This window comes from Diabrotica undecimpunctata, chromosome 6 (assembly GCF_040954645.1).
Source record: "Diabrotica undecimpunctata isolate CICGRU chromosome 6, icDiaUnde3, whole genome shotgun sequence".
NCBI classification, from domain to species: domain Eukaryota; kingdom Metazoa; phylum Arthropoda; class Insecta; order Coleoptera; family Chrysomelidae; genus Diabrotica; species Diabrotica undecimpunctata.
Window position 1 is genome coordinate 118,288,661 of NC_092808.1, and position 24,615 is coordinate 118,313,275.

At 35.4% G+C, this 24,615-nt stretch overlaps 1 protein-coding gene across 2 annotated transcripts; it reads left to right on the plus strand.

Moving 5' to 3' along the window:
• Positions 1-507: 507 nt before the first annotated feature.
• LOC140443791 (uncharacterized) lies at positions 508-22,619 on the plus strand. Of its 2 annotated transcripts, none has more exons than XM_072535237.1 (5): positions 508-734; positions 5,652-6,206; positions 10,886-11,129; positions 12,313-12,502; positions 17,752-22,619. In XM_072535237.1, the coding sequence occupies exons 1-5, from the start codon at positions 576-578 to the stop codon at positions 18,335-18,337; spliced, it is 1,734 nt and encodes a 577-aa protein (XP_072391338.1). In that variant the 5' UTR covers positions 508-575; the 3' UTR covers positions 18,338-22,619. The 2 variants fall into 2 exon arrangements, with proteins under 2 accessions (XP_072391338.1, XP_072391339.1); XM_072535238.1 differs by having other exon boundaries at positions 649-734; positions 5,642-6,206.
• The last annotated feature ends 1,996 nt before the right edge of the window (positions 22,620-24,615 follow it).

The window sequence follows — 24,615 nt, forward strand, 5'->3', positions numbered from 1 at the left end:
ACTCTAAAAAATTCTACAAATATTGATAATATCTTGACAAGCGCCAATAACTTGGGAGGCTTGCACATACTTCATTCTAAACTATGCTTGCTTCTAAACACTCACGGTTTCCACTCTATAAAATACATTCAAATTCTCGTGCTTTTTCAAAATAATGTAATATAGCCTCCACTTCAGAAGTCAATCACAACTTCGTGAGGTTGTTCGGTGGTTATAGTTCTAATAGCTCTTATTTAGTTCAAAAATATCTAAGTAAAACAATATTTTAATGCAACATAAACTTTTAAAAGTCAGTAGAATTTAAGATTTAAATTTAGTACTTAGACAAGGAATAAATAAATAAATAAGGATAAATTTAGTACTTAGACAAGAGAATTTGTAACTTGGGACTTACACAGCACTCACAGCAGTGTACCACAGTAAGACAGTAAGTGTACAATAAGAGTAAGACTACGGTAAAAAGAAGAATTTGACATATACGTCATCTGACTAATTAAAAATAATAAGTCAGTCACATCACATAAAACTAATAATATTTTTGTTTAAAAACAAGATAATACCGGCTTAAATACAAAATGGAAGGGATAGTTTTTTCTTTAGATTTAGAAAAAATATGTAGAGCGTGCTTAATCGAGTCCGATTCAATGTTTTCAGTCCATAGTGCTTTGTTAGAACAAAATTGTGAAAATATACCAACAATTGGAGAAATTCTTACAAACATCTCAAATATAAACGTAAGTTAACGATTTTTACTATAACAAGTTATAGTTATACAAAACTACTATAACTTGTTTATATAAATTATATAAATCATTCATTAGATAAGGGGAAACAATCAATACCTTGTACATATCTAGGTTATTGCTTATACTAACACTAAAAATTAAAACTACCATATTTCATTGATTTTTTAAATTGTTTACATAACTGATTATACTAATTTATTTATACAAAGATAACTTTTACACGCTTTTACACACTAACATTTTTTTATAGTTCATTACAACTCAGCTTTATTTGAAATAAACAAGATATTGAAATTAAAAAATCTAAATAGTTAATCCATTTTAAAATTTATACTATATTTATATACCTTAACTGTGTGAATGAGGTTTTCTCAAACTGAGAACTTTGTATGTAAATTAATGGCAAGATAAAAATACACTTACCATAAGACTTCAAACTCCAATATAAAATTAGTTTTTAAATCAACTGTTTGTGTAATATAAATAACTTCTAAATGCAAAAACAGCACAAAAAAAAACAACAAGAATCCAAAAAACTGACAGGCTCAAGTAAACAAACCAAAAAGGTCACAAATAATTGTACTTGATCAGCAGGTCAAGTACAATGAAAAATGTCCCCAAGCGTCTTTTTTGTACCTATCTCTTTTCGATGTACTGAGTCTAGAGTGTTCATAAAAATAACATGTGTAACACTTAACGTAACACTTAATAACAGAAGGTAGCTGGTTTGTCTTTAGTTTGAAGTGTGGAAGAAAATGATGCTAGATAAAAAGTATGAGTTTTATCTTGCCGGGTATTAATGACCCACAGGTAATGAGCCATGTACTCAACTGTATAAGAGTTTGAACTTAATTTGACAGGACTCCCTAGCTCTCACTCCAGGAATCACCCTAACAGTTATTCCATAAAAAATTATTCCATCCCGTAGTGTTCAGTAGAAGTTTACATACTACACTGACAACAACAAGAGTTTATGGCCATTGCATGTTTTTATGACTCTCAGAGAAAAGAATGCAATATTTAGATTTTGATCAATGAAAAGCCCAAGTCTTAATAGAGATACTCAGTTCAAACTCTTGTCAAAGAAGATTTATTAATTCTGGATATATAATGCAGGGCAGTGGTATTTTCTAAAATAGTGGATTGTTCCATTTTATCATTTATTTTCTTATATCTATACCCACAGTCTATCAAAATATTTCATAATGTCGCTAAATATTGTTAGTCATAACCAAGATATTGTCTTAGTGCATCCTGTATCATATTATGTAGTGTAGGTAGCTTGTTTTCCTTGTAGAAATTATACACATATTCGAATAACATTCTTATGGAGATCGTCTATTTTTCTGAATTTTTGATTAATTCGTTTTAGTTTTAAACAATACAATACATTGTCTATAGTAATAATTTTTGTTAAGTTGACCTATTTTATTTACAAAAGTTCTGTCAGAGTTTTGTTCATTTTCCTTTTTTATGCACTTATGTACATATAACAACATATTGACACCCATATTGACATTATAATTATTTAAAACACTTATCACACGTCGTAAAATACTAAACAAACATTTAGAATTTAGCTGTACAGTACTTGTATAACAATAGCGTTTCTGATCAGTACACCTTGCCGGCAGTAGCGAACGTCCAAGTAGAATGGAATGGAAAATATTGGTGATTTTGAATAGCATGTCAATGTCCAATATTTATTTAATGGGATGTCCTTTCATTCTCTGTTTCTTCTATCTTTCTCCTGCAGAGTACTGAGATTGTTCAAATACGTTTGAAACATTAAGGCGTGTTATTTATAATTTAACTTTATTACCGGTAAATGTGATATTGAACTGCCCTTATAAATTGCCTCGGAGTGAAATGTATCATCTGACTTTATTAACTCTTTACACAAACAGGACTACTAATAGTCCTACACCCACTGGGGTGGGTGTAGGAATATTCAAAAGTGGTGGAAACATAATATTTAATAAATTTATATAAAAAAAGAAAATCAGTAGAAGATTTGAACCCTGATTATCTAGTCCCAAACAGTCAATCAACTTAGAAACCGTAATGGGCAAACATGGCCTAGGAATGATGAATGAAAACGGAGAGCGCTTTACAAATTTTTGTTCCAGTCATAGTTTAGTTATTGGTGGAACGATCTTTCCACATAAAAATATTCACAAGGTAACATGGACTGCACCTGGCCATACAAGAGAAAATCAAATAGACCACATCGCTATATCAAAAAGATGGAGATCATCTCTTCTTGATGTATGTAATAAAAGAGGAGCAGACATCGCAAGTGACCATCATCTCGTAATTGGTACCATTAAAATCAAGATGGCAAAAAACAAAACCACGCGAAACACCAAGAGACCAACATACAATCTAGATAAACTAAAAACGGTCCCAGGAAGACATATGTTTAGAGAGGAACTTCAACTCAAAACAAGAGAACGTGAAATAAATAGCTGGGAAGATTTCGCAGATATTTTGACAGAAATAGCTGAAGACAAACTGGGTAAAAAAGAGAAAGATAGAAAGGAATGGATATCAGATGAAACATGGAATCTTATCGAGGAAAGAAAACAACGAAAAAAAGATATCCTGCAAGCAAGAACTGTAGAAAGAAGAGCACACCGACAACAGGAATATCAAACAATAAATAAATCAGTTAAAAGAAAAGCAAGAAGAGACAAAAGAAGGTGGGCTGAAGAACTTGCAAAACAAGCAGAAACAGCTGCATAACACAACAGAACTAGGGAGCTTTACCAAATTACTAGACGACTAACACAAAAAGGGTCCAACTGTTCGAACATTGTAAGATCCAAAACAGGCGAATTGCTTACTACAACAGATGACCAAGTAGAGAGATGGAAAGAGCATTTTCAGGAGATGCTAGGTATTCCAGAGATAACGCAGACGAAATAGTCAAAAACCAGCAGAATATAGACTTGCATATTTCTTGCGAGGCCCCTTCCAAAACGGAGATAATAGCAGCTATCAAATCTCTGAGAAACAACAAGTCACCGGGAATCGATAACATTGCTGCTGAAATGCTTAAAGCTGATCAGCATCTAACTGCTGAACTTTTGCTCTCCATAATCCGAGAGGTGTGGGAAACAAACCACATTCCAGCAGGCTGGAAAAAAGGTAACATTATCAAGCTTCCAAAAAAAAGGCAACCTCACACTGTGCAAAAATTGGAGAGGAATAACCTTGCTTACTGTCATAAATAAAATTTTTGCGACCATCATACTGAAAAGAATAACAAACAAGGTTAAGTTTCGAGCTAATCAAGCAGGCTTTAGGCCAGAATCCTCCTGCATAGACCACATTAATACTGTGAGGGTAATAATGGAACAATCGGTTGAATGGAACACACCCCTATACATGGTTTTTGTTGATTTGAACGTGCCTTTGATAGCTTGTCTCACGCTGCTCTATGGAAAATTTTAGAGCTAAGAAACATCCCGCAAAAAATAATTTCTATTATAAAGTCACTATATACTGATGCGAAATGCAGCGTGACACACAATGGGATCAACAGTGACGAATTCAACGTACTTACTGGAGTTAGACAGGGATGCGTGCTTTCTCCGTTTCTTTTTAACATAGCTATAGACTATGTTCTCTCCAAACTAGACTCCGACACAAGAGGGATACAATGGACGTTAACCACACGCCTAAGCGATCTAGAATACGCGGACGATATCTGTCTATTAGGTCAAAGGTTCCAAGATCTGCTTACCAATTGGAAACACTTTCCACTGAAGCCAATAAAATAGGTTTGAAAATCAATATTAGTAAAACCAAGTCCATGAGAATAAATGCAAGGAACAACACGCTATTTACTATCGACAATATGCAGATTGAAAATGTGGAAAACTTTACGTATCTTGGAAGTGTCATAACAGAAAACGGAGGTACAGAAGACGATATTCGTATGAGGATACGAAAAGCTCAACAAGCTTTCAGCACGCTCAACCCTGTTTGGAGATCTGGCGAGTATACTACAAGGACAAAGATCCGAATATTCCGATCAAATGTCATGTCTGTTCTACTCTACGGATGTGAAACCTGGAAAGTGACAAACACCCTCACATACAAACTGCAGGTCTTTGTTAACAAATGTCTACGAAGAATTGTTCGTATATTCTGGCCTAACACCATCAGAAACGACGACGAAGGGAAAAGAAAAAGAGGTCGCCCAGTACAAACGTGGAGAAGATCCATCATGGACGAGATAAGAGGCCAAGGAAAGTCTTGGAATGAGGTGAAGGCCTTAGCGCAAAATAGAACCCGATGGCGCGTTTTCACTGAAGCTCTATGCTCCACTTGGGAGTTCAAGAACCTTATATATATCTAGTCCCAAAAGCAGAAACAATAGCATTCAATTGTAACATTAAACATTTAAGTTATATTTAAGTTGTTACCTCACTTGTGTTTGGTAGTGGGAAGGTCACGTGGTCAATAAACCCCGCCCATTATAAAGACACACAGGGACTGCTTTGCATCTTTCTTCTCTGTCACACTGGGTGAACGGGCCTATATTGCAGCGCTCAGTTTAGGTATTATATGTCTATGGTCATAACTAAAACACATCTGAGGTAACTAAAAACTTTTTTTTATCTACTCATAGCACCTTGTCTGTACTCTTTTGATATTTAATTTCGCCAGCGTCTGAGTTTTAAATTTTAAACTTTTATGGGGTGTACTTATTTGTATACTAAACAAAAATTATTCTAATTATACAGGGTACAGGGTTCTTGAAAGTTTATTACTCTCCTTCTATTATTGTTCTTTGTAAAACCAAACCAACTTTAATATCTAAATGTAGAGTAGAATACACTTCTTGACTTGATGTTAAATTCTTAACCAGAAATATTTCAAAATAGTTTTTTTCAGGTCGAAGATAAAAAATTACCAAGTATGATATGTGCCAAGTGCATCAACAGTGCTCACAACGCCTACAAATTTCAGCAACAATGTAACAAATCCCAAATAGTATTAGAAACTTATTTACAACAAATTAAAAATATGGAAATAAAAGAAAAGTTTGAAACTAATAATACAATCGATTTAAATGAAATAGCAGCTATTGAAAACACTCTCGAGAAACAGTGTGAAAATGTTTCAGATAGTGGCAATTTGGTTTCTGATGGATTAATAAAAGAGTTCATACAAGATGAATATTTGCCAAATGACGATTTAAAGGATGGAGATGAGAGCGAAGACTGTGATGATCTGAAAAGTTGTATACCATTAGGAGAAGATACTGTTGATCAATTGATAAAGGATAACTTTAGAGTTGAAAATTTAGAACTCATATCTCCAAAATTAAATTTTTGCGGCTTAAACTTAGATGAAAAACATTCCAAATCAACTAAAAATGAAAAAGGTAGTAAAGAGGTACCTAGCATGAATTATTATAAAAGTTTTGGAGGAGAGGATGGTCAGGAGGTGAGTGTAGAAGTTATTTTTGTTTAAAATACAAAATCCTACATGTGTACATTTGCTCTACAGCTTATTAATGTAGGATTTTTTGAAGATACATGAAGTAAAATTCCGTGTGATGTAGAACATTTTTTAATTAGCATAAACATATATAGATAGATAGATTTAGAGAGGTGGCCTTTTGGCCTATTCCACTGTGACCTTTTCAGATATATTGTGGTCCTCTAGTCCTAGATAACATTCTCTAGTCTGACCCTTTTTAAAAAGTCTAATAGCTTCGAGACTGTACCTTCCATGTAGCTATTTGCTGGTGGATTTTCTTCTCCTAATGCAAAGAAACGCACATTTGCCAATCTGTCACACTGACATATAATGCGCTCTGCTGTTCGAGGTGACATAATCTGCACAGGTCATAATCTGATAATCCCATCAGCTTACAGTGCCCTGTTAGAAGACCTACTATGGCTTTGACTGTTTTCCTGTCTTTCCTTATTAGGTCTGCCGTAAATTTTGGCGAATGTTCTGTAATGAACTGTTTCGCCTGTCTTTGTCCTGGTGAATTTGTTCTGGTCCAATGAATGGCGTTGATGAGCCTTGTTTAGTAGAGTAGAGTAGAGTAAATTTTTATTTGCATAAATTTTTAAACATAATTGAGCAAATAACGTCACATTATTCATTACAGATTAAAAAATATATATACATATATACACATATACATATATACATATACATATATACACATATATATACACATATACACATATATATTGACATCACACATTTAAAATATATTAACATTAGAAATTAAATATGCTGATCAAGGAGAAGGATAGGCCAGGTACTCCGCCACAGTGTAGGGCTCAATGTCAACGAGGTGTTGAAAAACCTTTCTTTTAAAAGCTCTATAGTGTGTTTCCTGTTGAATGTCAGATGGTAGACTATTATAAAATTTAACACACGCATACAAAGGACTTCTCTCTGTTATAGACAATCTGTGAAGTGGCAAATTCAAATTAAGGCTTCTTGTATTATATTCATGATTGGGAAGCAGGTGACAATACAAAGAAAAATTTTTAAAAAGGAACATAATACATTCAAATATATAGATGGCTGAGAAAGTGAGTATATTGAGTGATTTGAATCGGCCTCTACAGGATTCTCCCGCCTTCAATCCTAAAATCACACGGACTGCCTTTTTTTGGACTATAAAGATAGTTGAGCTATCTACTGCAGCACCCCAGAAGATTACCCCATATCGCATAATAGAATAAAAGTTTGCATAATATACTGATAGTAAAATCCCCTGGTCTAGATAGCTCTTTAACACCCTTAATGAGTAGCAAGCTCTATTCAGTTTTTTTGTCGTATTTTGTATTTGTTCCCCCCAATTCAGATTCTGGTCAATATGAATACCAAGAAATTTAACTGATCTAGCAGGTTCCGTGTTTTGTGATAGGAAATTAATTGTATCTGGAAACTGCTCTCGTGACTGGCTGGTTCTAAAGTAGACAAAAACTGTCTTATCAGTATTAAGCAACAACCGATTTCCACTGAACCACTGTTCAGCCTTGCTTAGAATTTGCTCTGCCACTGTGAGGAGTGTTTCTAAAGTTTTTTCCCAGAAAAGCACATTTGAGTCATCAGCGAAATTTACAAGGTTTGAGGAACTACTAACCACCGCATTTGGAAGGTCGTTTATGTAGACCAAAAAGAGAAGCTATTTAGCTATTTTATCTGCTTTTTCATTGCCCTTATGACCCTTGTGCCTCGCCATGCTACCGTAACCTTGCTACGGTCTCCTAGTTTATTTAGGGCACACACATAATCCCATACTAGCTTAGAATTGACTTATACAGAATTGAGTTATTTCCGCCTGGAAAACTGCCACATCCTTATAGACTTACCAGAAAATGTATCCCTTGATTTGTCTCTACTATGCCGGCTCCCACACCCTCCGATGTTTGTGAGCCATCCGTGTACCAGGTAGCAGCAGCTTGGGTACACCTTTATTGCAGTCTTCCCTGCCTGGTATCTTAATTGTGAACTTGTTGTTAAAGCGCTATCTCGTAGCTGTTGCATCCATATGTTGCCCCATGACAATATCGGCTTTTAGCTCCTCGATTAGCTTTCTGTTGTCAGCACCATGCATCTGGATTATATGTCGCTGATGGATTAATCTGTGCATCACTGATCTGGCTTCGCTCTGTATAAAGATATGAAGTGGTGGTAGATTCAGCAGGACTTTCAATGATGCAGTAGGAGTTGTTTTTATTGCCCCCGTAATACACACGCATGATAGCCTTTGTGTATTACATAACAGCCTTATTGCTCCCACTTGCTGCCTCTTTGTCCATCACCTCACCAAGCCATAGGTTATCATTGGTCTAATAACCCTTGTGTATAACCATAGAGTCATTTTGGGGTAAGTCCCCAATTCTTATCGCATATTCTTCTACATCTGCCCAGGGACATAGTATGTAGCTTTCTGTGTGGTTTTCGGAATATAAGTATTCCACGTAAGCATATGATCAAAATACACACTAAGGTATTTTGTTGCTTTGGCAAATGAAATCTCTGTTCCTCCCAGCACCGGTGGTTTTAGGCCATGTAGTGCTGTTTTTTTTGGGAAGTTGACGATTTGTGTTTTCTGAGCATTGACTATCAGTCTCTCTTGTTTACACCAGTCGTCAACTATATTTAAGGCTGCTTGCATTCTCTCATATACCACCTGGGCAAACCTGCCCCTGATAACGATTGCTATATCGTCAGTATATCCTAGGCAATAAAAGCCTTCTGTGGACAGATTTGTGAGGAGATATTCTACCAAGGTCGCCAAAAGTAGAGGGGACAGAACTCCTCCTTGTGGACAGCCTCCACCTGCTTTTGCTTTGATGGTTGCTTTACCGAGAATGGACATTACCGTCCTATTGTCTAGGGATGCCCTTATCCATTTGCATATTGCCGCAGGTGCGCCTCGTCTACTCATAGCTCCTATCAAAGAGCTGGAATATTATTAAATGCCCCTTCTATATCTAAAAAGGCGCCCATTACTATCTCTTTGTCTTCCATTGACTTTGAGATAAGCCTATTTAGATCATCCAATGCAGAGTCTGTAGATTTACCAGGTTGATGTACATATTGACGATTGCTTAGATGATTATCTCTTAGCAGTTCATCTCCGATGTACCTATAAAGAAGTCTTTCCAGCGTTTTTTAATAGAAAAGAAGATAGGCTTATCCGTCTATATGACTTTGGTGTTAGGTCTGATACTTTACCTACCTTAGGCAAGTATATGACTTTAATTGCTGTGGCTGATTGCTGTGGCTATTTCCCAATCTGTAGACCTTAGCCTAGTCAGCCTTTGGTCTATGTTGGTTCGCCTATCTACATCATCCAGAATTGTTGAGCCTGGAAGTGCGTGTTTATCAGTTCTCTAAGACTTTCCTCTTTGGTGTCCGTAAATTTGCCATTAGCTTTCTTTAGGAAACCTACTTCTTTCGTTGTAGCACCATCCTTTGCCAGGACTTTATGGATTCGAGAACATGCCGGGATATCTATAATCTCGCAAAACTCTCTCCAAATTTCTTCATTGTATAGCGTTAGCTTATACCTGTAGGCATCCCAGTTTTGGTTACTTTTGGCTTTGTTAAATAGACTTCGGACTTCCGACCTCATCCTCTTTAAGCCGTTGTTCCACCAGACTGTTTTTTTGGACAGTTTTCTGGTAAGCCTCCATAATAGCTTCGCTTACCGTTTCTGCCGCCGAATCTAGAGTCTCTGGGCCTTTAAACAAGATCATACTTTCTCCTAGATTTTTACCGAGGGACTCCCTATATCCTACCCAGTTTGTATCTCTAGGATTTTTGTATTTAATTTCCGATGGAAAAATATCAAGGTCAAATCGTATATGTCTGTGATCCGAACATGAGGGTAAATACTTTACTTGAATGCCCTTCAAAGTTAAATACTTGATTAAAGTTACTTGTACAAGCAACTTGAACGGCTACTTGACTCATGTAAACTACGCTTTAGCCTTCCACGAGCGACTATATTTGTTGGTATGAGGCAGTAAGTATTAGGTTACCTTTTAAGTGGCGCTTCTTAATAGGCATTCAGAATAGGGACCTAAATGAGAAGTGGAAGTTTGCAATGGAATTTACTTCCCCTTAAATGAGCAGCGTGTATTATGCCCATACGATTGGCTCATTTCTTTACTTTAGGGTTTTTTAAAATTTGTTATGCTTGTGGGTCTTTCCTTTCGTGTATTACTGTTCTAGTTTAAAATTTTTTTATCATTCTTGTTTGTACACCATCCTTGGACATAAAAAAGTCACCTTTGATGTATCAGTAAGTATGGCAACTCCTTTGACCCTTCCTTGTTTTCTTACTCCAGTGTAAGTAAGATATGTTGTCTTAGAATTGACTGGTCTTTCCCATTTTCTTTGTTTCTTTGTCAAGTCATGGTTCACAAATAAATTGTTTTAAGTGAAATTATTACTGGAATGTTATAACATTTCCCCTGTAATGTGTTTTGCATTATATGCAAAAGAAGCATCAATTATAAGATTTATGAATTCGTAGTATTTACAGTGGTACATATATTATACAGATAATAACAACTGTATGAAAACTTTAAATGTATTTATAATATTCATTTAAAAACACGAAATCATTATTTTTTCAGGTATATACCTGTAATATTTGTGTCAAGTCCTTCAAGTTTCCTAACAGTTTAAGAGTGCATTTAAAGTCCCATGATGAGGAAAAACCATACGTTTGTACACAATGTAAAAGAGGTTTTAAAGTATATTGTGCCTTAAAACACCATATTCGTAGTCATTCAGAGGAGCAGCCATTTGAATGTAAGGAATGTGGAAAAAAATACAAACACTCTGGTACTCTTATTGCACATATGAGAATACACACAGGTAAGAGACACAAATTATCTGGATGGTGTGTGCAACACTTTTACAGCTAGTAACGTGCAATTAAAAAATTGTTTTGCAATTCCATTTTTTATGTGCCTTAACAATTTCTATAGGGTTTAAGTCTGGATGATAGGGTGGAAGTTTTAAAGAAATATGTCCACACTTTTGCAGTAACTTGCCAAATTTATATTGACTATGATCTTGACCTCCAGACTTGACAACATGTAAAAATCAAAACAGCATTCGGTATGAAACCACCACTGTATATGATAACAAATCTACTTCCCTGTGAAATGTTTTTGAAAAATCCTTTACCACTATCATCTGACCAGCGTACTGTGGTATGTACATAGGTTCCATTAACTAGGTTTACGTTCACTCCTGTAGTCTTTAACATTGTCTAGATACTTAAGATGTAGAGCACGAATGTCACACGTTCAATTATCTTTCGCTGTTTTTCGTTTAAATCCCAAATCTTTTACAATCCTTTTAAATCGCATTACTAATGAACGCTTTGTCGTAGTTCTCCAAGTCTACCACAGTTGCTTTTCGTTTAGCACATGTCAGTTAGCTGGAAATACGTGTGAATTATTTGAATCTGCGTTTGTTAACATATTCGTTTGTTGAATTATCCTTTCTCTTATGAGAACAGATACTCCTGTAGCTTCACTTACATGTTGTTTAATATTAGTTCCATTATTACCTGGGAACAGTGTTGTAAACACTTTGTAAACTATCCCTTTGGCTTCCGGTGTCAATCTAATCCTTTTAATCTTACTACACTTAAGTGTCTCCATTCTATGAAATAGTTTCAAGGTAATTACGATCTTCGTAAAAGCATAATTCATTTATTGTTTAATTGAGTAATACAATCTTTTGCGGTTTCAAATATAAAATATCCTTCTCAATTTGTTTAATATTGCATCGCCATTGCATAGTTGTTTCTACTGCCTGCGCGATAAACTGTCTGCTCCATTTGAAACCAGCTGTGCTTTACAGTAGTTTTAAATATAGCAAAAAGTTTTGTTAAAAACTTATGAGTTTTTTATTCTTAAATAAATATTAATCTTTCTATTTTATGAATTCGTCTTGTTAATGCTTAATTGCACATCTTCATCCCGTCTTGAGAAATGCCCCAGTGTTAGTAAATAAATTTTAAGGTTGTTTATAAGATCGTTTTTAGGTTCCAAACCATTTTTGTGTACCATCTGCGGTAGAGGGTTTAGACAAGCTCCAGATCTTACTTACCATATGAGAACACATACAAAGGAAAAACCATACATGTGCAATGTTTGTGGGAAAACAATGTCAATGCAATGTCATCTTGTGCAACATATGCGATCACATACTGGAGAAAAGCCTTTCAAATGTTCGTAAGTATCAACTTTTAAATTAGTAATGAATTCATAAGAGCCCATGTCAACAGAAGTCAGTTTTTTGTTCTATACTTTTAAAATAATAATTTTATTTATTTATTTTTCATATGGCATACAATAAGAACACATAATTAAAAATCATTATAAAACGTTACATGGAGAGTATTACAAACGAATATCTAATGCATTATTAATATAATGTAAAACATTTTCAGTCGCATTCAGGAACTCATCGAAAACTCCAGGGAATCGCCTTCGGGGGCATTCTTCAACAATGTGATGGACCACAGTCACACTCAGGAGTAAGGCCATCTTTTCCCCATCTATATAAGCTGTCAGCACATCTACCGCTGCTTGTTCTTATTCTGTTAAGCGTTGTCCATGTATTGCGGGTCAGTTCAAAGTCTGGCGGTTTCTGATCGATACAGGCCATTTGGTATGCTTCCTGTGGCTTCTCCAAGCGTTGGTGAGGTTGAAATGTTCCTGATGTAAGGAGTTGGCTCTTGACAATGGAGGTTATCTGGAGCGCAGTCTGTTTATTTCGATATCAAGCCTACCATGGTGTATGGGTAGTTGATGGTTAGCATCGATTTTTCGATATTCTTTGAGAAGCGAATGACTTCTTCGCAGTTTCGGTGGTGGAATATGACTCAGAATGGGAAGCCAATAGTTCCCATTGTCTGGTTTAATTTGGTGTTAATATTCTTCGTGTGTTTGCCATTGAGCCATACCGGGGAAGCATATTCAGCCGCCGAGAATACAAGTTTGAGGGCAGATGATCTGAGTACGGAGGCTGAGGACCCCATGTGATGCCACATAGCTTTTGGACTGTATTATTGGACGTTTTCAGTTTTGCTGCCGTTCTTTGTAGGTATTCTTTAAAACTCAATGTTCTGTCCAGAGTCACTTTAAGATATTTTGGTGTTGAGTTATGTGTGAGCAGTCTGTTTTCAAAGTGAACGGAGAGTTTTTTGTTGGCTTGGGTATTATTCAGATGGAAACAGCACACTTCGGTTTTCGTTGCATTGGGCCGTAGCCTCCATTTGCGAAAGTATTCTCCCATAACGGCAAGGTCATCCGTTAGTATTGTTTCTGTAACATCCATGTTAATATGTCTTGCTGCAATGGCCCAGTCGTCAGCGTAGCCAAATTTCTGCGAAGTTGTCCCAGGTAGGTCCGCAATGTATAAATTAAACAGTTAGGGTGTCAAAACAGATCCCTGTGGCAGTCCATTGCTGAGCTTCATTTGGAGCATTTTGAGCTTCACTTTTAAAGTTGCCCATTGTGACTTGAAAAGGTCTATCGATCAATGAGTTTAGTTACCTTTTGACACGGGATGGCACGGATTAGTTTGCAGATTAGTCCTTGTCTCCAGACAGTATCGTATGCAGCTGATAGGTCAATGAAAGCAACGGATGTTTTTTGCTTTCTTTGAAAACCTGCTTCAATATGTGTTGTTAGGGATAGGACCCGATCTGTGCAGCTGCGGTTAGGTCTGAACCCTGCTTGCTTAATAGGTATCAATTCAAATATGTTATTACTAATTCTGTTGTAGATTAAGCGTTCCAACAGTGTATAGACACAGCTCAGCAGTGCAATCGATCGGTAGTTTTGGGGCTGACCATTTGCCTTTCCTGGTTTTAATATGGCTATAATGGAGGCCTTTTTTAGTGAATGGGGGATTTCTCCTGATTTTAATATATCTGTATAGAAATCAGCCAGCCACTTGCTAGCATATTTGCCAAAGTAGAGTAAAAATTCTGGATGGATTTTATCGGAGCTGGGTGCCTTTCCAGACTTAATTTCTGATATTGCTGAAATAATTTCTTCTATAGTAAACTCGTCAGAATACTCAGATAGGCGGACATGCAGACTTTAGTATTTTTAGTTCTTGTTTTACTTTGGTGGTGTGGTCATGATCTCTAGGTGCTCTTGAGGTTGCTACAATGTGGGAGGCCACTCTGTTGGGAGCTATTGGTACTTTGTCTCTAGTTGGGAGTCTGATACTATCAAGTTTTCTAAGTAAAGACCATGCTCTTCTGCTTGATTTACTAAAGTCTAATTTTTCCACAGTTTCCATCTATTTTTGTCGTCTGGCTGCATCCAAACTGTGTAGTAGTTCGTCTGCAATTTCTCGGTCTTGGCTTTCGTTGTATTCTTGATACAATTTCTCACATTTTTCATCCCATCTTGGGATATACTCTTTACGAGATCCTCTGGGTATAGTTTTTTTTGCTGTAGAGATAACCGCGCCAACAAATCTCATGTAGTTTGCCCGTGTTGGAGTTAACCACCCCAGACATTTGTCCAATCTCAGTAAAAGTCGCCCAGTCTGCTTCTTGAAAGTTCCACCTAGGTCGAGGAAAAGATAACATTATTGGTATTTTGATGCCAACTTCTATTACAACTGATCTATGTTGGCTATGTGGAAAATCTGGGAGAACTGTACGTGAAGCTGCCAGTGGTTGATTGTTTTCATTTGTGGAAACAAAACATAGTCTGCAGATCGAAAAGTTCCCCGGTATTTAGCGTCAAAGACTAAATAAGTGTCAGTCTCTTCACTCAAGTTTAGCAGAGCCTCGCCTTTTTGATCACTGTGCCTATACTTCCAGAGTTCATGATGACTGTTGAAGTCTCCAACATAAACTGAGGGGTGTGGATGGGCGTGAATAACATGCAGAGGCCATAGGACTGCCGGGGGTTTATAAATATTGCTGACAATATTGAATGTTATTTCTGTCTGATGTACAACATATGTGTGCATTTTCTAGTTTGTTTCGAACATAGGTTGTCACTTCATAAGCTGGATGGTAAGTTGCACCCAATAAATTATAGCAATGAATTCTTACTCTAGCGAGAATTCGTTCTTCGTTTTCTACATGGGTTTCCTGAATTGTGACCACGTCGATATTATTTTCAATGAGTACCTTTTAAAGGTATTCACATTTACTTCTACTAATACCTTCTATATTTAAATGGCAGATTCGGATGCTTGGTCCGAGTCCTTTTGTCGCTTGGTCCTGAGAAGGTCCATTTAAATTGTTGGTTAGAGGCATATATCCAGGCTCCAGAGAATTCTATAAAGCAATTTCCTCTGAGAAACAATTTCCTCTGAGGACATAGAACCAATTCCATCCACACCCTTAGAGACAATCAAGGCCGTATGATAATCGACGGTAAAGAAGTAACTGAGGAATGGAAAGAGTATTTTAGGGACCTTCTAAATATCATACAGGAAGAACAGCACAAAGAAGAGATCTATATCACAGCGGACATGCTCGTCAAAAATCCCTCCATTGAAGAAACCCAAAAGGCCTTAAATAAGCTGAAAAATCACAAAGCGCCGGGTATGGACGATATACCAGCAGAACTTCTGAAATATGGGGGAGACGCACTACATCGCCAAATCAGGAAGGGAATTCAAAGGAAAACATAATAGTGCCCATCCACAAAAAAGGGGACAAAACAAAATGCGCGAATTATAGAGGAATTTCACTCCTAAACACGGCATATAAAACCCTCTCAAACATCATTCTTAGTAGACTAATCCCTTATGCTGAAAATGTCCTAGGCGAATATCAAGCCGGTTTTAGGGCATACAGATCAACAATAGATCAACTATTCATGCTGAGACAACTTCTAGAAAAGGGTTGGGAGTATAACAGACCCATACACAATCTTTTCATAGACTTTCGATAGGCATATGATAGCGTAGAAAGAAGCCAAGTATGGAATGCCATGGCGGAGTTCTCAATACCAAAGAAACTCATTCGGATGACCAAAGTCTGTATGGAGGGTGGAATATCTAAAGTACGTGTAAATAATGAACTGTCTGGCAGCTTTGAAATCAACAGTGGACTCAAACAGGGTGATGCGTTATCTCCACTACTTTTTAACCTTGTATTAGAGAAAGCCATGAGGTCGGCCGAAATAAAAACAGAATTGCTATCGGTTCAAGGTCCCAAGCTATTACTCGCATATGCAGATGACATAGATCTCGTTGGAGACTCCATCCTGTCCACGAAAGACATCTTCAACAAGGTGGAAGGAGCAACAAGTGAAGTAGGGCTGAAGATTAATGAAGAGAAGACGAAATAATGTGACGATCCACACCTTCAATTTTGAACGAGTACAACGTTTTAAGTATCTGGGGGCCGTAATCACAGCTGACAACGATGTTACTGAAGAAATAAAAGACAGAATCCAATCTGCAAACCGCTGTCTATTCGCACTGGATAAGCTCATAAAATCAAAAAATCTTACAAGAAGTTCAAAAATCAAAATCTATAAATCCATCGTCAGACCTGTAATAACATACGGATGCGAAACGTGGACCATGACCAAAGCAAACGAAGAAAAGCTCAGACGCTTTGAACGAAAAATACTTAGAAACATTTTCGGACCTCGCCATGACATCACCACAAACCAGTATAAGATCAGAACCAATATCGAATTAAAAGCACTCTACAATGACGCCGATATTGTCCAAGAAATTAAATCACACCGACTAAGATGGGCAGGCCACGTGCACAGACTGCATAACGATAGACTGGTAAAACTGGTATGGGAAGAGATTCCCACAGGCAAAAGACCACTCGGACGTCCCAGAATGCGATGGAGAGATAACATCCAAGCAGATCTCCGGAAAATGAACATTCCATTTGACCCTAGGATGATGGAAGACCGAACAAATTGGAAAAAAGTTGTACAGTCAGCCAAGACCCACCCAGGGTTGTAGCGCTACGTGATGATGATGATGTTAGAGGCATATCTTATATTCGTGATGTGTTCTTGCCAACACATCTAGAGATTCTAGATTGTCTGGCTGCCTATTGTGCTAGTTCGTTTATGCCAGGGTGCACGTGTAGTATTCTACTACGGACGCGAACTAGCTTTACACCCCAAAATAATAATATTTCATTGAAATCTGTAAAATTTTTAGAATAATCTTACATGTATTTTTTATGCTATCATTTACGACAGTTTTTCTTAACCATTCATAATATCTGCATTGATAAGTGCTGATGATGCTATTGCAAAATTACCTTATCGTTTGCCTTTCATTTTCAATATCTTTTCACTCATTTTCCTTTTGGTATCCATTGCTCTTCTGGTGATTTTGTTTAGCACATTCGTTTATACATATTTTATTCTATCGTAAAAAATTTGTATGTAGACGATTTTTTTGTTCTGCTGTTGATTATGTAGGAGCAGTTATAAAATAATATTTTTACTATCAATTTCAGGGAGTGCAGCAAGGCTTTCCCCTCATCAACAAGACTGAAGCGCCATGCAATCGTTCACACATCTCTAAAACCATACAAATGCACGGTGTGTAATAAATCATTTAATAGAAGTAATAGTTTAAAAGTGCATGCAAAAACTCATTCGGGTGTTAAAGCTTATACTTGTTCAGTTTGCAACAAGAGCTTCACATGGGCGCATTCTTTTAAAGCACATCAGTTAACTCATGAAAAGACTGAAATAACGAAAGACAAAGATAACGAAGTGCGAACCACTAACAGAACTTTATCTCAAATTAACGATAGTCCACTATCGTCCATTAATGAGAATTCTGTATTGCACACAACTGAAAGTTCTTTATTGAATAGAAATGATAACTCTTTAGTCGAATTTACAGCCGGTGCTACTTATCCAAACGACAATGTACCACTAAATGAATCTTTTGTCATATTTACCAATAGCAATGAAGAAGTTGGTAACGAAACATTCCAAATATGTACATATGCTGCTGGTGAGAGCGATTTATTGGAAACATTTACCTTGTATTCATCAGATACAGATCAAAAAAGAAGTTCTGGAAATTCGTAATTTTCTGATTAACTAATGAATCTATTTGCTTTACTTATTCATTAAAGCGACACTCGATCTGAACGATAGAAGAAAGAAAGAGTTGATATCATTAATCAAGTACACACTTTTGCATGAATGGTCCAGAAGAATTTGAGAAATATAGAAATCTATATATGGAGTGTATCGGAAAGAAAAGTGCGTCAATTGGCATAGCAGTTAATGTCAAGTGGCTGCGATTTCTCTCAGGTATATGTCGTTTTGTTTCCTATCAGAAGATACTTGATGAATTTTGGTTCTTAAAGGATTACACAGTACTTACACTATTGTTAGTATTAACGTATATAATTTGAGAATTGTTGAATCACCATGTATCATCACTCTATTTTGGTTGACCTGTCATGTCTCTTTGTCACTAGCAAAACTGTATAATTCTTGGAGTTATCTTTTTTATTTGTGAAGTAGTAAATGATGTAGCCAGGAAAGCTATATTGTACTGTGTACATTAATTTCTGGACAATTATCGCACCACTTTATTTTAAAGGTTTAGTCTACAGCCCATGGCAGATTTTTAATGGGTCATTTGACCCAGTATGAATCACATAAAATAATACTGCAATATCTAATAACAACTTTAGAAACTATGCCGTCAATTCTTATCGGTACTTGTGAGTCACAGGTAAGATAAACAAGTGGGTAAGTTTTTTTGGCCAAACATTTTGGTACGGCTTAGGTAGGAATACAAAAATAATGAGCTGCGACCTAATGCCGTACAAAAATATTGGTATCAGCAGCAGGGATTTTTTTTTTTTTTTTTTGAAAATCTTTTCCCCATTTTCGGTAATTTGACACAGTACGGCATTCATACACACAGTTTTGTATCGGTATGTAGGTTAATTTTTTTTGCAATGCCGTACGTTTGGGATGGGACAGGGGTGAAAAATCTATGGTGCAACCCTTAATTTGAATCTCCATGCTTTGTGTACCGATAAGAATTGACGGCATAGTTTTTAAAGTTATTAAATATTGTAGTATTGATTTATAATATGTCATTCATGCTATAGTCTGTCTCACCTTGACTTTATAGTACAGGTTCTTAGGGCAAACAGTGATGCCAAATTTTATCAGAAACAGGTTTGAAGCAAATATACTTTTTATTGATTAATTTAATATTATTGACATTTTAGGGGCTGTTAGGGGTTCTAAAACATTTTTTTTCCAAAAATACCTTCATGTTAATAAAATAAAATTAATTTTGTATAAAACATTTGTATAATAATGTATTTAAGCGCATAAATATGTTAAACCTTAATAAATACGTAGGTACCTACATAAATAATTAAAATGTATTTAAACTGTGTATTTTACATTTCTTCTATACTCCGTCTTCCTCACTTTCACTGCTACTGTCGTCATTAAGGTTTATTATAACTGTGTCGATATTGTCCAGTAAATTATGGATATTCCACATCTGTTTTTCTATGCTAATTAAGTGTTGCGCGTAATTATTCCATTTTTGTGGAGTAACTTGAGAGTACGCTTCATGTATTAGATTTTCTATTTGTTCCTTTTTAAAGGTTGTGTTATGTCTTGCCACGAATCTTTTTATTTCACTCCATACCAGCTCTATCGGATTTAGTTCACAGTGTTATGGAGGTAATCTAAGCAACTTAACATTCTTATTTTTTGCAATTTCCTCTACGATACGCTAATCATACTGCGATTTAAAATGAGCTACAAAGTCCAACAGTTCAACAAGGATTTTAGGTAATCTTCTTCGAAATAAATATCCTTTGAACGCAACCACTACTTTATTTCTTCCTTATTGTCAGAATTGTTCGGAATTCTTTCCAACTTACTGGAGTGATACGACGCATTGTCCATTACTATTACAGTTTTATCGGGAATATTTGGAAGAATATTTAGTTTTAAACCAATTTTCGAAAAGAGGTCCATCCATTTCGTCATGATAGTCTGCTGTATTTTTCTTGGCTAAAAAAATTAGTTCGGCTACATTATTAAAACGATCTTTACTGCCTGCATGCAGTAAAACGAAGCGTGGACCACGTGCAGTAGGGGGGTTTCAAGCCTGTAGTGAGTCCACGAACAAATGCATCCCTATGTGACGATACGGAAGTGTCCTTCCATTCATAATTGACACTGTGACCAATATTTACCCATTATCGTCATAATATACAATGTTGTAGTTTTGTTTCCGAAATGTACGAATTTCTGGCAAATATCGATGGCGCCAAGAAATAATTTCGGGTTTTTCTATCAACATTGACTTTCTGTCCCGTTTTGTGTACACAAATCCCATGTCCTTAATTAGTCTATGCAGTGTAGTTCTAGAAAAATTAGGTAGATGTTCGTCTTTATTTACTACTGCTAATAGAGAATGTAATGTTGGGGGTGTATTCTTACGAAACAAATCAAGCACTATTCGACGAATGCCATTCTTTGTTCCTTCATCGTAGGTTTTATTATGCGATAATGAAGTTAGCTTGTTCTTGGATCGTCTCCTTGCTGGTTGTAATCAAGTGCCGAGGAATTTTCTTTTCTTACAGAGTTAATTGTTTTTTCGGAAATGCCGGTTACTACTGCTACTGTTTGTCTTTTTTTTTAAAGTGAATCATATCCTTGATTTACATGATAATTCACCATGTTTACTAAGATTTGATTCTCCCCTAATGACAATGCCTTCCCCTCAGATTACTGTTCTTCATTAATAAATTCAATCGTTATAACACAAAAAACCATAATAATATCTATAGTCGATATGAACTTCAACGAATCAATTGAATTAACTAAAAAATGAACTAACTAAAATTCATTTCAAGTTTAGAAATTATACTAAATTTTAATGAGTGTGTAAACACATTAAAATTACATTAATTTCAGATTGGAAATCAGTCGTTAAGAATAACAAAAAACTGCAATTAGGATCCAAATTTTCCAAATAAGCAATGATTTACTCAATACAATGTTATCAGTAATAATTATAAGCTTATTTGATATTCTTTGTTATAATTTAATTTAGGTGAACTGACCATCAACAATTATAATTTATTTATTCTCAACTGTAGGACAATATAAAACTTTACTTAAACTTGACTGACAATCTATTTTATATTTTTCTTGACATTACTTCAGAACTGTCTATACTGTCAATACAAAAATTAACAACCATAGAACAACATCCACTTTTAGGGCTGCTTGTTCGAACGCTAATCAAAACTTGATTGTAATCAAATATTTAATTACAAGCAAATACCTCACAGCAAGTGTCAAAATTATTAAAAATTGCTGATTATTATTATTGATTTGTAAATAAAAACATGAAATTAACATCTGAAAGAGTTTAATTATGGTTTATTTTAAATTAAAACGCAAAATAATAAAATTGAATAAAATAAATCAGTCAACATAACCTCAAAATGTGACGTATTTAATTTTAATTAAATATTTGATTACAATTAAGTTTTGATTAGCGTTCGAACAACCGGCCCTTAATGTTTGATATTCTAACATTCTTTATCAAAAAAAGTTATTACGCATATTGATTATAAAATTCCTGATTACTTTTCGAAAATGACTATCACTCACAAAAAACAATGAAAAATATTGTTCTATTACAATGCTATTGACTGTAACGGGTTAGTTTTTGGGCCCTACATTTTTAGGACCCTGGTAATGTTCGATTGAAAATTATTTTGAAGAAAATCGGCATCGCCGCGCTAAAAACTCCCTTAAGGATTGCATTGCCGTATGTTAGTGTACTGTAAAGTCAAGGAGGGACATACTATAAGTCAAATGACCCATTCAAAATGTCCCATGGGCTTGAAACATTATCTTACGCTGAAAGAAGTACTGGCCAAACTGTTTGCTTAAGATACAATTAACGAAAAATTGAAAAACTTCAGTAACAAGGAATTTGAGCAAAAAATAAAATAATAAAGTCTACATGTTTATTGTATCCAGTTCTGCTTATCGGTTTAGTAACAGCTTTTATTACTTTTATTTCTTTTTATTTATCATTCAACAAAATAGCAGTGGTGCGATAATTTTGTCCAGGAGTAAAAATTATATTCTGACGTTATGCGTTTTGTTTATTATTTTATATACAAAACATTTTTACATATATGTGATCTTTTATAATTATAAGTATAAAGTATTATTTAAATAGTCAATCTGTTATCTACCAAATGTGATATATATTTATTAGAACATTTAATATTTATTAATATACGCTTCTTATTTGTCATGTTTATTTTAAAAGTGTTTTAAGATGTGTTAAAATGTGTTAAAATACAATTGTGTTGTAATAAATTGTTTTTTTAACAATATCATTAGAAGAATCTTCCTTAGAGGCCTTTCAGACGAGGATACTGTATCCGAGATACACGTATCCGAGACGCAGATATTACATAGACTCAAATGGAGCTTTTCACACAAGCAAAAATTACTCGATAATCTATCATTGTCTTGATTGCTACAAAAATAAAAAACAAATATAAGAACCTAAGGCTGATTATTGGACGAAGTCTCAACATCTCCGAGGCGACCCTTCGTTGCAAAATAAGGATGAATCAGAGATCAGTATCTAAACTCGGTCGAAAGCCCATCTTTACGTAAGAACAGGAGAAAAAAAATTAACTAAACGTATCTAAAATGTCTTATAGAAACACTATTGGAGATATATTCATTTTGTAAAGATAATTCAATTCACCTCATATCCATACCTCCTCACACTTCAAATAGGATCCAGTCTCTCTACCTTTCTTTTTACTTGAGATTTTAAACAAAGTATATCTGAAAGTTGCTATAGTGGAACAAGAGATCTGCTGGAATTTCGGCCCAGATACATTTAAAGATAACGATTATTTGCCTGCTTGATAGTTTCTTACCAGTCATAGAAAATGAAGAAGAAGAATATAGAAGGAAAATCAAGTTATTAATAAAAATGGCATGTGTACAAAGAAACGATCTGAAATTCTGACATCTACATTGATGAAGAAGGTTCTCGAAGAAGCTAATTTGAAGAGAGAAACGGGAAGAAGACAGCTGTTACAAAGAATAATTTCCTTGAAGAAGCTAACTTAAACAGGAAAGAGAAACAAGAACAAGGCAGCTAATAAAAAAGGAAAATATGTTTCGCAAAGAGCTCAAAAATTAATCCATGTTGAAAGGATTAATATGTAGAGATAGTTAAACGGGTGAATTGGAATATGAAGAAAAATACATCTGTGGTGATCATGAACTAGACGATATGTATCTGACTAGCCCAGAGAACAACTGTCTGTCTTTGGACAATTATTATATAATTTTTGACTTCAGTGATAAACTGTCAAAGCAAAAGACTGATTGAGTTGGAACCATGAGAGTAAACAGAAAAGGGAAACCACCAGAAGTTATGATGAGATAAAAAAGACACAGTAATGGTAGGTCCATCCGTTCAAGGCGGCATAATATAGAAAAATCGAAAGTGTGGATTATAACAAGAATATAGGAGTAGTCGATATTTAAGCGATAACTGTTTGAGATTTTAGTCATCTGCTGGGAAGAGGTTGAAGAAATATTACATGAAAATTTTTCGCCATTTTCTGGATATTACCACGTTCAATTGTTATCAAATTTATAAGAAAATAAAAAGACAGAAAAAATAGATTGAATTTCCAGGCAAATCTCGGTGAAATGATAGTAGAAAAATACGCCAATAAAAGGAAAGTTTCGAACCATCGGTCAACTTCAAACAGATCTTTCCGACTAATAGAGCCACATTTTTCCGATGCCGTTCGGCCAAAAACCAAACGAAAACAGCAAAGCGTTGTACACTGTGTTATGTCAAAGGTATTGGTAAAGAATCCCGGTGATGGTGCCATGACTGCAGGGTAGGATTGTGCCCTGTCCCTTGCTTCAAGATATATCATTCCAAGCAATGATTTTGAATAAATTTATTTTACAGAAACTATAATTTCTTCTTCTTGTTATTGCGCCGTCTCCTTTCGAAGGTTGGTGCTTCAAATGCCAATTGTAGCTTTGGAAACTGCCGCAAGAAAGATTTCTGTGGATCAGCGGTCAAACCATCTCCTCAGGTCTTTCAGCCACGAGTTCTGGTGTCTTCCAACTGGTCTTTTGCCCTGAACTTTACCTTCCAATATGATTTGGACTAATTCATATCTTTCAACTCTCAACACATGACCCAAGTATTGTATTTTTCTCTCTTTAATTATGCTGAGTAATTCTTTTAGTTTACTTATGCGTCGAAGTTCCTCACCATTGGTAGCTTTTTGTATCCA

Coding starts and splice junctions, on each gene's coding strand:
- LOC140443791 (XM_072535237.1), top strand. CDS start 576: ATGGAAGGGATAGTTTTTTCTTTAGATTTAGAAAAAATATGTAGAGCG. Junction 6,207..10,885: donor GAGGAGAGGATGGTCAGGAG/GTGAGTGTAGAA, acceptor TTATTTTTTCAG/GTATATACCTGTAATATTTG. Junction 12,503..17,751: donor GAAAAGCCTTTCAAATGTTC/GTAAGTATCAAC, acceptor TATCAATTTCAG/GGAGTGCAGCAAGGCTTTCC.